A 14,201-nucleotide genomic window follows, 5' to 3' on the forward strand; every position below is an offset into this window, starting at 1 on the left:
ACACATGCGGGTGCGACGTCTTCTTAAAAACTATAAGTAGGTACCTTGTTCTACTCTACAATCTACATACTAGGTATTATATTGTATGACAGTATAATACAATTATGTGAAAACGATTTGTTGTGTAACATAATATTGAAATTTAAATATAACGTTATGTTATTGTAATGCGCAGATACCCACTTAAATGTACACTCACAGTGTGAGTCTCACACTATGAAGTTTAAGTGGCCACCACATCAACATATATGTTTTCTCTGTCTGTCTAACGCGTAATACAGCAACAAAGGTGCTTAAAACTTATTTCAATATTTGTTTTCTCTCTCAGACCCATGCGCAACATACATAAAATGCGGTCACATAAAAATATAAAATAATTTTTATGATTTTTAAGTAGACTTAAAATTAAATTACCTATTACAAAAAATCGATGTTATACCCTCAAAAAAATTGTTCTCTATAATTTTTGTAATGAGTGATTTTACTCTGAGATTGCTCAAAAAGTTGAAAATAAATGATTTTGCGTGAATGCGTTTTGTCAGTGTTGCTCGTGGGCCACACTGAGAAAAAAAATAGTGCGCTGATATCCTCTTAAAAGAAGTTATTTTAATGGTTAAAAATAAGAAAAATTCAGTAGGCATTAAAACACGCTTGTCTCGATAAAAAAAAAATTAAAATATTAGGTACTAACTAGCGGCTAATGTACAGAAAACATACTTTTTTTCGTAAAACGTAAAATATGTTCCTGTTCCCTAAACGGTGCCAGAGAATCGTAATTGTGGAATTGTACGGAATAAGTACATTTGTTGGTACGAGATAGACAGAGGAAACAAAATAATATTATGTTGGCGCGTTGCGGCCCCTTAATGTATAGACGTCAAACATACACTACGGAATTCAGAATAATAATATGCATATTATCATTGAGTTGAGTTTACGTTTTAGTGCTTCTATTTTAATGATTCTCATCGTGAAGGTCGCATACTCGTTCTCTATTACAGCCAATCGGTGCATTATTAGTTATTACTATTTATTAGTACATAATCGAGACTATTTTAATTATTAGTACGCATTGTACATCCTATTGTTTAATATAAATAAATAATTATCTTAATACAACTGATATAATGCGAATCAATATCGAGAAGGAGAAAAAGAACTGATGTAGATATTTATATTTTATCTACATTATTATAATATATTTGGAAAATAATAATATTGCGTAGTTTGTCAGCTGTTTCTGTTCCGTTAGTTGATAGCATAACATTGTTATTAAAATTCTGTTTCGCGTACTATATCAATAACCCCCTAGTTTACTAGGTAGTTAAGTCTACAGTACTAGCCACTGGCTTTAAATAACGGTAAACTGGTAATATGAGTGTCACTGTAAAAAAATAAACGATTATAAACTTGTTTTTTTTCTGATAGCTGCTCTGTGAAGAAATGTATCTTATTAAGCAATAATTATATTTTTTATCCTCTTCTTATTATCTTATAAGTTATAAATTATAATAATATAGGTACCACTGTACCAGTATTATAACATTTATTTTCATAACAAACAGATTGTGGTTGATAAAAAAAAATAATTAATTTTGTACAAGATTGATGCAAGTTTGAAAATATTTTTGAATTTCAAAAATATTCAACTTTACCTAAAGATCGTGCATGTATAGAATGACTATTATAATCAACTATGATAGTTTATGATTAATTGTAAGTTATAACATTTAAAAGTGTTACAGTGTAGACAATATTAAGCCAATTAATAACATTAACGTTGTCTACTCTCCTTTATTAGGGATATACTAAAACATTTTTACGGGAATATTTAGCTCGTTATTTGTATGAATTTATGTTTATTTTGAAAATGTGCTAATTTATAATAATGTTATAACTTATAACACATACTAATTACTAGCAAGAACGTATTAAATCCTCATACAATAGGTACTTGGTACATTTAAAATTTTTAAAAGTATATCAAGATAAAAACAAAAATACTTTCTATAAAGATAAAATTTTAAATGCCCCCTAACTCCACTAGGATTCCAATATGACGCGTGTAGTAAGTTTTGTGCCTAGGTCTTCTGAGAGTTTATCTATAAGTATGTATAATGTAGTATGCGACAGTCATGACGTATTCAAAATATATATTGAGTAAAAAATACAAGTATGAAGTTTGTTTATCAGTATATGTAGGTATGTAGGGAATATGTGAACAGATCTTTTGTGTGATATGTTCAACATTTTTAAATCGTGTTTACTCAGCAGAAATTACATGGGTGTTTTTTTGTATATGTGTTATAGTTACCTATTCAAAATCTAACCAAATAAGAATTTTTTTACAAATATATGAGTCTCAGTAGAGAATGAAAAAAATAGTTCAGTTTAGAAAAGTATATAGATAACATTATATATACCAATAATATTGATAATAATTTTTTTTATTAATTTCGTTTTTGTCATGGCTGAAAATATTGATAATTTTTGCTACTTCGCAAAATAATAATAAACATGAATGCTCGTCAATCTTATTCTTTTAAATTTTTTATTATGATTAACATAATATTGAAACATTTTTCAGTCGGCTACAAACGTATACTATCACGTATATTAGACCCGTTCTGTTGTATAGGTACCTGCTGCGTACTTGGGGTTTTAACTCATCTCCACTCGCGTGGTTATTGATACCACATTCACATACGCGGGGTAAAATTGTAGCCCATTGTTTTTTTCATATCAAAATACTAAATTACTTATATAGTTATTAATTTTTTATTATAGTTAACCCTTATAATGAAACAAAGACTATTTTTGGAAGTGCTAGTGGATATAAATTTTTGGGAAGGGGGAGTAGGAAATGGGAACTATTCAAATTTCCTTTAGTTTCACGTTACTACAGGATGCCTTCTTACACTATAGCTGATAAATATAGACAAATTACATAATTTGGGTTGTATATTGCTGTAAATTAGTTAGTTATTTAGTATTTAGTTTAGAATATCTTTCAGTCCTACAAAATATTTACTTCTGATTTCTGATGTTAATATCTGACTTCCGAGATGTTCATTTTTATTCAAATTATGTATAGAGAGACATTTTTTGACTATTATGGATCTAAATGCACAGGACCTGTTATTATGTGCAGATTGTGTTATTAGGAATAATATTAAGTAGTCGTTTAGGTATTGATTTTAACCAGCAGTAATATTGTTATTCAGATTATTCAATTTCAAAATATAAATAGCCCTCTTTCATCTTGCTTCGTTCTAATGCAATAAATTATGATTTCCTAGAACCGTATGATATGTACAGTTAAGCTTTGTAATATACTCATACTTCTATAGATACAAAGTATAATTCATTAATGCAATATAGTATATACTGAGCGTGGTCACCGGTTACGAGTAGGTAGTAAAAAAAAACATAGTGGATATGCATATTGATTACATTTTAATCGTTTATTTATAACCTTATAATACTGTTTACTGAAATATAATCATTTCAAGTAAAACATAATATTGTAATAAATTAGCATCATATAATATATTATATACCGTAAACAAATAATTTAATAGTACACCTAAAAACATAAAATTAAAGCTCATAGGAAACCGTTGTTGCGAAATGTGATATTTGTTCGTCCTCATTTATATATGCATTCAAATAATATTATTATGTTAATATAATCCTGAGATAGCATATATTACCATTATTATACGATTGAAAGCAATGATGTGGGACGCGCAAAAACTACCAAATATATAGTAATAATAATAATAATAATAATAAAAAATAAAAATAATAATAATACAAATAAATATAGGTTTGTGGGCGTTGGGATGACGAGGTCTCATAGGCACGACCCCTAAAAGCAAAATGATAAACAATAATAATATGTCAGTTTGGTGTCATATTTTATAATCAAACGTTCGCGGGCGTGGGTGGTTGTTGGCCAGTCGGTGCGTTCGAGGCAGCGGTGGTTCCGGCGTTTGTCGACTGGTTCAAGTTCAGTCCCATGGCGTGCACCAGCCAAGTGACGCCCTGCACGGCCGTCTGTTCAAACGCCTGTATGAGCGCCTCTTCGTTGGGGTCTACACCTTCTTCCTCACCCTCTTCCGCGCCCTCTTCTTCTTCTTCACCAGATTCCGTACTGTTGCTGGACTGCTCTTCCGGCACATCGACTACTCTATATTGTACAAACACAACGGGAAAAACCGTGAAAAATATGGAAAAAACCAAACACTAAGTTGATTTTCAAATTTTGCGGCCACTTTGAGGCTCGAGTAAATAAATACCGATGCAATGGAGACGTCACAGTATTATTTCATGAGCAGCATTTCAAGGTATTTTATAAATAAAACCCTATCTGGTCATTGCAATTTCGAGCAACATAATACGACTATAATCGTTTTAGGCACCCGAGCATATTATGACTGGTGGACTTAAAATTTAATTTTTGGACGGGTATTAAACCTTGTACATTTTCAAAAATTGTATAACTTTTTGTAGTGCCAATGAGGAATTATCGTGGGCTCTACTAATATTAACTGCTAGAAGATTACTGATAGGTAATTAACTAAAAATAAATTGTTTAACTGAGAGCTAATTACTCAACGAATTTGTAAGAAAATATTTCATTAAGAGGTTTACATAATTACATAAACCTTATCTTTATTGTATAAATTGTTTTGATATTATTACGATTTTAATATAATCCTATAAAATCTTAAACTAAGAGGCTACATTTCCCATTCATTACAATTGTATGATAAAGATTAAAATTCTGTTATTATTGAATTGGATAAACGTATACGTGTTACATAAATAAATAATAATTAATAATTAACTAAATATAAAAGAATAATTTTAGTTAAAAGTATTAAATTATATACTGGTTGGTTGTGTGTGAGTATACAAACACTATGAGACATCCTGATATATATTAGTTACCTAGGTAATAATTATAAATATCCACTGAAAAACTTCTTAAATACAATACCTAATGATTTTATACCTACACCTACTAATAATTTTGTTCAGAGAAAGTCTGTGCACAAAACAGTGAGTACCTAAACCTAAGTAACAAAATATGAGTTGATGTATGGTTACTTTATTGTATGATGTGTAAATTAATTTTAATGGTACCTAATAAATATACGATATTTTAAACGCATTTTAAGGACAATTCCAATGTTATGATTAGTAGAAAAAAAATGTATGATTTCAATCGATTGATTAAAAGAATCCGAAAATAACGTCCTACCTCGTTGAATAGTAGTAAATCCACGGTGGCTAAGTAATGGGAACTATTACTTTGTTCTATAGTATCATAGTGATATTATCGTCATATCGATATGAATATAAATTATTATGATAGGTACATCGAATCGATACTAATCACGTACCTATTGAACTGCATGTCTCGTATCACTCTATTAACACATCCTTTTATCGTATAACCCATCTTCTAGTCACGTTCCTGTAGACTTTCAACCGTCAGCAAGCACGCGGCGTTTGACACATTTAATATAAATACCAGTTTTTTCCTACGGTATGACAGAATTAGATGTCTAGTCTCCCAGATTGAGCGCATATTATGCACTCGGCATATTATTATGTTTGTCGTGGTCCAACAATCACATCGCCATCTATCTGTGTCCATTCCCAGTTATATTATACTAGAATATTAACGTCTTATATTAATTACTTATAACTAACTTTTTTTTAAAAGAATGAAAATTATTTTATTTTGTCACTGACAATATTTGATGTGTCAAGTGTTTGTTACATCTAGCAACGACAACAAAAAGTCGTGAATTGTCGTTAAAAATTAATTTATATTATTAATATATTAAACACGTAGCATTGAGTGCACAACAGTTTATTAATTATTTGAAAATAATTCTTAAGCATTAATCATCAGTTTCTTATTCATAATAAATAATATAAATACATTTTTTTTCATTCAATAGCTAAGTATAAGAATTTTAATTTATAACATAATAATTATATATTTATACGTTTTTTTAAAACTATATTATTATGTACAGGTAGATAGTATCACTGATGGGTAGCTTCTTCTATAAAAAGTTTTACTTTTACGTTTACTTAGGTATTGTTCTTAACAGAGTGGACTTTAAATATATCATATAAAAATAAAAATTTAAAATGCTATGATTGTGACAGAAAAAATGTATTAGTTAGGTATATTTAAATTGTACTTTTTAGTAATATATTTTATCTATATACTTAAATATTTATATAAATATCATATTTAGTATAATAAAATAGCATACAAGTTGTAATTTTTGAATAAGCTAAATATGATGTTATTTTTATTTATTTACAATAAATTATTCAAAAAATGCGTTAAGTGTGTACCTATGGTAATTATGATTAATTCAAGGAACTCATTATATAGGATCATAAAATAAATCAAAATGTAATTATTGTAAAAGTATTTTATACTTATAGGTAGGTACCTATATAGTTATACTAATATTTTTTATAATTGAATTATTACGTATTTCATAGTATATGTGTCGAATATTATTTAGGCTTAATTTGAAAAACTATGCAATTATAAGTAGGTATCCTAATTATTTGTTATGTGAGTTGTACTAACAAAAATGATATTACAAGTTATAGCCAATTTTTAACAGCTGTGTTCAAAAATGTGTGTATACCTATTTTAAACTCAAAACTTATTTGATCGATATAATATCTTTGGCCAAACAATTTTAATTCACTTTCACATTTTTTATAAATTGAGAAAAAAATGAACTTATGACGTGTTGAAGTTTTATTGGAATAATATAATATATACTTACGTAGAGTTGAAGATTAATCGATTTTGGTCCATTTTAAAGCATCCCATGGGAATGGAGTTCTGCACTTCATTTAATAAGGTAGCTTCTAACTTTAGACAACCGTCAAAGTCTTTTGGTGTAGACGAGTTACCCACGAATCGAGCGCACAGTTGACCGAATCCGACCAGCACGTCCATGCACACGGGTTCTGGGTTATTTCCTGTGACATACAAATCGAGACGTAACGTTCTGAAGGTATATACGGTCAATTAGTACATAGGCCATAGATGTTTGTTAAAATAATCAGATGTCGAAAAAAGTTTTATTATACCTATATCATAACATGTAAAATGTATTATAAAAATAACTTTCTTTGAAAATTGTTTTTGTGAGTTTGTGTGTACTATGACGGTCGAAAAATGCCGCAAAAATTCGTGATTTTATAAAACTATCATCACCACAATACAAAAACAATATAACAGACTGGCTTTAATTAATGATATAAATGGCAACTGATGAATAAAAACAAAGGTATAAAATAACTTAAATAAAAATGAAAGTTGATAGTGTACTAGGAACTAGATCGAACAATTTCTTCAGAAGCACCTATAAAGGTTTCGGTCAATTACATTTCTATTGTTAGCATGAAATATGTTCATTTTCACGGTCGATTAGTCTTGGAGAAAATATATCTTAAATACTTTAGATACCTAGCACTATTTATTTCATGTTACAAATAATTTAATAATTGTATTATAATATAATGAATACATTTATTGTGCATATTATATATTAATGATTATGACTTTTTATACATCAATAATTTAATCATCATACAGTTATTAAAACAACCCATTGAATTGTATTGATAAACCAAGATTTAATTTTTATATCTATGATAAAACACTTAATCTTAAGAATTTAAAGCTTAATATTTTGCATTAAAATTTTAAATGATAAAATCAGTTTAAGTATTGTACAAACTACAAATACAGCAGGTTGATTTTATTTTTAATTAAAAATTTAATTAGTTACTCGTAATCTTTGAACGTTGTTGATGTTTTAAAATTATTTATGGATATAATATACAGAGTAAAGGTAGGTACTTATATTATACTATATGGTAAAATTGTATTTAACAAGAAAAGCATCAAGAAAATTAATTGAATCTTAAATGCATGCATTATATATAATCATGAATATTATACGCGAATTCAAAATGTACCTACTACTTACTAGTGAACTAAAATAATTGGTATAGGTGCCATCATGCTATTGAATGTATTAATCTGTATATAATATAAGCTAATGTCCATAAAATGGTGGGAGGGGGAGGGTTTTGAGTTTGTAAAAATAACTATTTCAGCTGGTAGGGGGAGGGAGGTGGTTAGGTTAAGTTTATGAGTAAAATGTTTAAATTACAAATTCAATTGGTTACCTTTTATTTATAGATACCTAATACAGATTGGAAATCAATTTAGGCTCATATTAAATCTTTAAATATACTTTATTCGTTACAATTATATATTTCAAATTGCTAAAAAAATTGGCAGTTGTACAATTAATTATACAAATATGACCTGCGTATGGTGAGGGGGGAGATTAACTATAATTTTTAAGGGATCATAACCCCTTATTTTATGTACTTTAAATGATGAAATAATTTTATAATCTTTATTAGATGTTCAAATGGCAATAATATTTATCCATCAAGCCGATACAAAATAAATGGCTTAAATGCATACAAATTGCATTTGAAAGTGTAAAAATATAGATACCAAACTGTTTTCTTTAAATTATAACGGACCGTTACTAAAGTACTTACCGCTATTTCCTGATTTTAATATATACGAATATCTTATAAATCATTGCAAATCTAATCTAACCGGATATTATTTCGTGAAAATTGACATATTTTAAAAAACACGTAAATAAAAAAAATGTCATAAATATTAATCAACTATTAGATATACCTAGTAAAAGAACGTACCTATTAAAAACTATTTTCATGGTGCATTAATATTACCTCTATTTCATGTAACATTTTACAAAATTAAAAACTATATTATTGTTATCCGATTGAAACGAAAGTTATATTGTAGTATTGTACACGATGCACCTAATGTAGTACACCTATACAATTTTAATATTTGGACACTTAAGTTTAGACACTAATAAGTTTAGTTTCAAATCTGTAGTCAAGAATTTACATTTTTTTGTAAGTCGATAGGTGTTCAAGAATATCAATTGTTTGTTAGTTATAAGTTGTACCTAGCTTATAACATACTAATTATTAATAACAATATTATTAACTTCATCACGTAAATACTAGAAAACATTGTGTGAATATGTATATCACAATATAAATGTTTAAACTATCAATTATATTATAATATATAATATAAGGTAACTAATTGGAGTATTGCGATGGTTTGCAAGTTTGTACAAAAGTAAATTCATTTTAGTTTGTCTACATTAGTATAAATAATAATGTTTAGTAATAATTTTTAAAATATATTTAGTTGTAGAAGTTAATATTGTTAAGAACATGTATTGTTATTTCCATCTCCATCTTAAATATTTTTACATAACGCATGCGTGAACTTGTAATCTAATTATTTACTGAATACAATTGTTGTTTTATAATATTTAAAAACCACATCTTAATAACTTTGTCCGTATGTTTTTTTTTTGTAAATGTATTATAAAAATATAATTTTCATTATAAATTACTCGTTCTATTTTTTATTCTGTGGATGACAGAGAAATGTATTCGCAGGGTATTGGTAATAATATTATAGCTACTTTAAATAAAATATAATGATTCGGATATTCACTATTTAAAATATAACTTGTGCACAATTTTTAACTGCCAACATTTTATAGCACAATACCTTTTCACTTGTTAATAATAATTCATGGATTATGTAAGAAATTAATTATTTATACAAGCATATTGTATTACATCTTCATTGAAAATTATATCACCTTACAATAGTCAATAAAATATGATGTACTCCATATTCACTGGGCATCAAACACATTTATTTTTCTTTTGGTAATAATTTTTTAAATTTTTTTTTATTAGATCAAAGCCTTAAAAATATTTTTTCTCATTCAAAAATATACAATAAGCCGAGAGGGCTAACTAGAAGTATGGGGGAGGGGTGTTAACCACCCACTGCGATTTGTGTCTATAAAAAGCCGATTTATTAAGTGTACTAGGAATAATGAACTTTTTTAATTATTATAGGTGCACAAAAATTTCCAACTCTCTCTCTCAAAAAAAAACATGTAGGTATTCATGAAATGTAAATTGTGCTCTTGTAACAGCTATTATAACCATAATATTGATAATTATCGTAAAACATAATCACAGGTAAGATTAATAATCTAAGGAGTTTTCGATGTCGATTATATACCGCGTCAAGTATCTATGAATATACTACAGGTAATAGTTTCTTATGTAATATAGATGAAAAAAAAATATGATTCGTGTTCATTTACCGTTATATTAAAAAGTAATTTAAAGAACCGTAGTCGTTGTATTCTCATTGTATAAACACAACCGTCGTCGATTTCGATTTCACGTGTCATTGTCAATGTCACGACAGTGTTAATAGGGATTTCAGTATAGTATACAATAATGTCGTAGTCTACATATCTTTTCTGAGATAGTAAACGTTTCTGACATGCAGCCTACACGGAAAAAGTGACTATGCGTCACCGTCACGCCTATAGCACAAGGCACAATATGCATAACATTGTCATACAACACAGTAATTTTTTGTCATCGGATTGCTGCCGAATCCAACGCGCGATGGCGTGTCCGGGAAATCGACAGGATACAATCGAACGACGGAACTAATGATTATATTATACGATTTTTTTTGTACGACGGGTCACGCTACCGGTTAGGAGGTTATAATAATATAACTATTATACATTTATACGTAACGAAAGGACGTGATGCGATTGTACATGGATGATTTTATGATAATATATTATTATCAATAATATAATATTATTATATTAGATGGACATGATATAGGCTTACCCTTGATGACACCGTTTTGGACGTTGCCTTTTCCGTAAGTCACGTTCACGGCTATCGACTCGATGTCCGGCACGTACTTGAACTTGACACAGCCTGTGCATGGAAAAAAATAAACGTACAAAACGACCGTGGTCTTAAAAATAATGATAATAAATCGGAAAAACTATGGTCGCGTGCGAAAGACGTCGTTGACGATATAGTGTCGTTATATAATACATTATAATATAGTGCAGTCCTAACATTATGAACGGTGCACAACATTATGCGGTGCACTATATAATAACATTATAACGATTTTCGACGCGATAAAAATATCAGGAAACTGCATCGTTGTTACTTACCCGGAGACGTGGTCAAGTCCAGGAACGGCAGACTCATCCTCAGGCAGCACACGCACGACTTGAGCTCCGGGCTTTGGCACTCGCATCGTTTTTCCGGCACTTGTTTCGCCTCGGCTTTTAACCCGCTCCTCTGCTGGATAACGCCTTCCAGTCCGGTCCACAACAGGTCTGGAATGGGTAGCCCAAAAACAAACGAAAACAAAAACCACCGAAGACGACATATTTAATAATATTATTCGTGGTGCGATGTTTTCTCTCTCTCTCACTCTCTCTCTCTCTCTCTCTCTGTCTCTCTCATTCTATCTCTCTAACTTTCTGTCTGCACAAAGTCACGTCGTATAAACGCGCGACATTTTGTTTTCGCCTCGCGCTCACTCACCCGTAACGGTAGACGACGGCGGTACGTTGGCGCCCGAACACGCTGCGACGGTGCACGCCATTGCGGCCAAAGCGCACCACCACGTACTAGCTGGACGACGACGGTGTTCCATCACGACTCGTGCGTATACGGCGTTTGGTATGACTACGTTATTATGCACACGACGACGGCACGTGGACGGCGACGATAATAATACGACGACGGTAAGGTGACGATTATGATGTGAATACACCAACAACGAGCACAACAATAACAACAACAACAATAATAATAACAACAACGATACAAAAAAAAACACGTCCAACACGCAGTCGATCCCGTTCTGTCTGCGGCGGCGGTCGCTAAACGATACTATACCCGCAGCGGGTCAACGGGTCACCCACTATTTCTTCCCCCCACCGGTTTACCACTTTCTTTTCAGGTATGAGACGGCGGCGACAGGTCTTCCGTGCACGCGACGGCGGCGGCGGCGACAACAACAACAATGGACGTACGTATTACACTCGTCCGGAGCGAGTGCATCGACCAAAAATTTCGCTTTCTCGCGGACGCCCGCGCGGCTACGCCCGCCTCGCTTTCTACGTACCCGGGCCAGAGGTATACTCGCTGTGTATAATTTACCACCTCGACTTTCCCCGTGTACTTGAATGGTGTATTAACATTATAATGTATATTATGTATAGGTATATTTACATATTATATAGCCATGACAAGATCTGTAGTATACGTCTGTTATAATGACGTTAGTCATCTATAATAATATATTATGGCCACAGGCCCAGTGGGGTACACAGATATTTTCAATTGGAGGGGTTATATAAAAAAAATTATACATATACCTGATATTATTATGTATTATGTATAACAAAACATTTTAGATTCTGAGCGGAGTCAACCATGGTGTTTATTTTTTTTTTTATATATATCCTGTATACAAAATTTCTACCAGAAGGAGTGCTTATCTTTTAACAAATTGGATCAAGATGGTACTTTAGAAAGGTCATTTTTCGATTTTCTCAATAGTTATTTAATGCCACGGGAAAAACCACCGAAAAATTACGAAAAATTACGAAAAAACGGTAAAAATGGGATTTTAATTTTTAACGTCCTGTTTATCACTATAGAAACGAATAAAAAATTATAACATTATAATATTAATTCAACTTACATGATATAATAAATAATAACAATATAAAATATCCATCAGACTGATAAACCGTCTCCGCTCAGAATCGTTTTTCTTATATAATGATATTATATCATTGAATTCAAATTTAATAGAATCCATTATACATTAACCCTATTGTACAGCAAAGTGACATCTACTTACCCGCAATTTTTATACTATCATTTTTTTAAATTTTATTTATTTTTATACTATATGACTATAATATACAAATAGTAAAAAAAAATATCAGGTAGGGGAGGGTTGAACACCCTGTGTGTACATCACTGAATATAGGTGCGTGCACATACTTTGTTGCAGCTATAAGGTCGGGCGATTGTAAACTCCGCCAGAATACCGGTCAGATAAAAAGGTAATGAAAAGGTTTAATGTAAACTCCGCCAGTTTTATTTTCTTACCTGTAATGGGTATATGGAAACTCCGCCAGTATTAATTAGGCCTTCCTTATACAAAACTAAATGATATTTCTCTAGTAAGTAAACTCAAAAATTAAAAATGAAAATGAAATTATTGTGTTAGAAAAAGCTATAAATACTAAATAGTTATAATATCTATTAATTGTATCTCGTAATTTTAGTTTACAGTTCAAAATATTATAAGTACCTATTATAACATATTATGTCATACCTAATAACATAATATACTTACATATTATTTTTTGATTATTAGTTATCACAATTGTCTATCTTTATTTTGTAACATCATACTGGCCATTGCAATTTGTATGATTTGTTCGAACATTTATTATTTTGATTTTTAAGTTTTTTATATACTTTGGTATATTTGGTATATTTGGTATATACTTTGGTTAATTAATAAGGATAATAATTGCTATAAAATTATGATTCTTTTTTTTAATAATAATCTGCTTATTATATTAGTTGTATAGTGTATACTGTTACTTCATTTTTTTCACTGGCGGAGTTTACATGAACCCAATTTTACCTGTTTTATTTTCCTGGCGGAGCTTACACTAAAAAAAGGTTCTTGTGGCGGAGTTTACATGCGCCCATAAGGTCATATTATATGCTGCAGCTGATAAATCAATGTATTCCCCAACATTTTAAATTACCATAAATATAAATTCTCATACACAGTTGCTTTAAAATATTTACGATTACCTACCATTGTTATTAATTATTATTATTTTTATTAAATTGTACAGTTTCTTATAAGAAAATATATTTAAATATTTATTATACATTTGGTATTCAACATTTTGTGAAATAAAAACATTATTTTAATATAAATACCAAGCGGCAAGCGTGGTTATTGAAAAGAATATATCATATAATTTCATGATTCTTGTCACATAATTAAGACGTAAATATTGTTCGTTCCTATATACTTTTTACTTTTCTAAAAGTTTTCATTTTGGGAATTTCGTCATATATGTCATCTAAAAAAAGTGTCTGCCCATAGC

General features: G+C 29.9%; 1 protein-coding gene across 1 annotated transcript; it reads right to left on the minus strand.

Moving 5' to 3' along the window:
- Positions 1-3,447: 3,447 nt before the first annotated feature.
- On the minus strand, positions 3,448-12,048 carry LOC100165302. The gene is made up of 5 exons (XM_001952458.5): positions 11,593-12,048; positions 11,214-11,381; positions 10,873-10,965; positions 6,837-7,035; positions 3,448-4,192 (listed from the first exon to the last, which is right to left on the minus strand). Exons 1-5 carry the CDS (start codon positions 11,702-11,704, stop codon positions 3,928-3,930), a joined length of 837 nt encoding a protein of 278 aa, XP_001952493.2. The 5' UTR covers positions 11,705-12,048; the 3' UTR covers positions 3,448-3,927.
- Between the last annotated feature and the right edge of the window lie 2,153 nt (positions 12,049-14,201).

Source organism: Acyrthosiphon pisum, chromosome A1 (genome assembly GCF_005508785.2).
Source record: "Acyrthosiphon pisum isolate AL4f chromosome A1, pea_aphid_22Mar2018_4r6ur, whole genome shotgun sequence".
Taxonomy (NCBI): Eukaryota; Metazoa; Arthropoda; class Insecta; order Hemiptera; family Aphididae; genus Acyrthosiphon; species Acyrthosiphon pisum.

Coding starts and splice junctions, on each gene's coding strand:
- LOC100165302 (XM_001952458.5), bottom strand. CDS start 11,704: ATGGAACACCGTCGTCGTCCAGCTAGTACGTGGTGGTGCGCTTTGGCC. Junction 11,382..11,592: donor GCCGTCGTCTACCGTTACGG/GTGAGTGAGCGC, acceptor TACCCATTCCAG/ACCTGTTGTGGACCGGACTG. Junction 4,193..6,836: donor CGATTAATCTTCAACTCTAC/GTAAGTATATAT, acceptor TGTACAATATAG/AGTAGTCGATGTGCCGGAAG.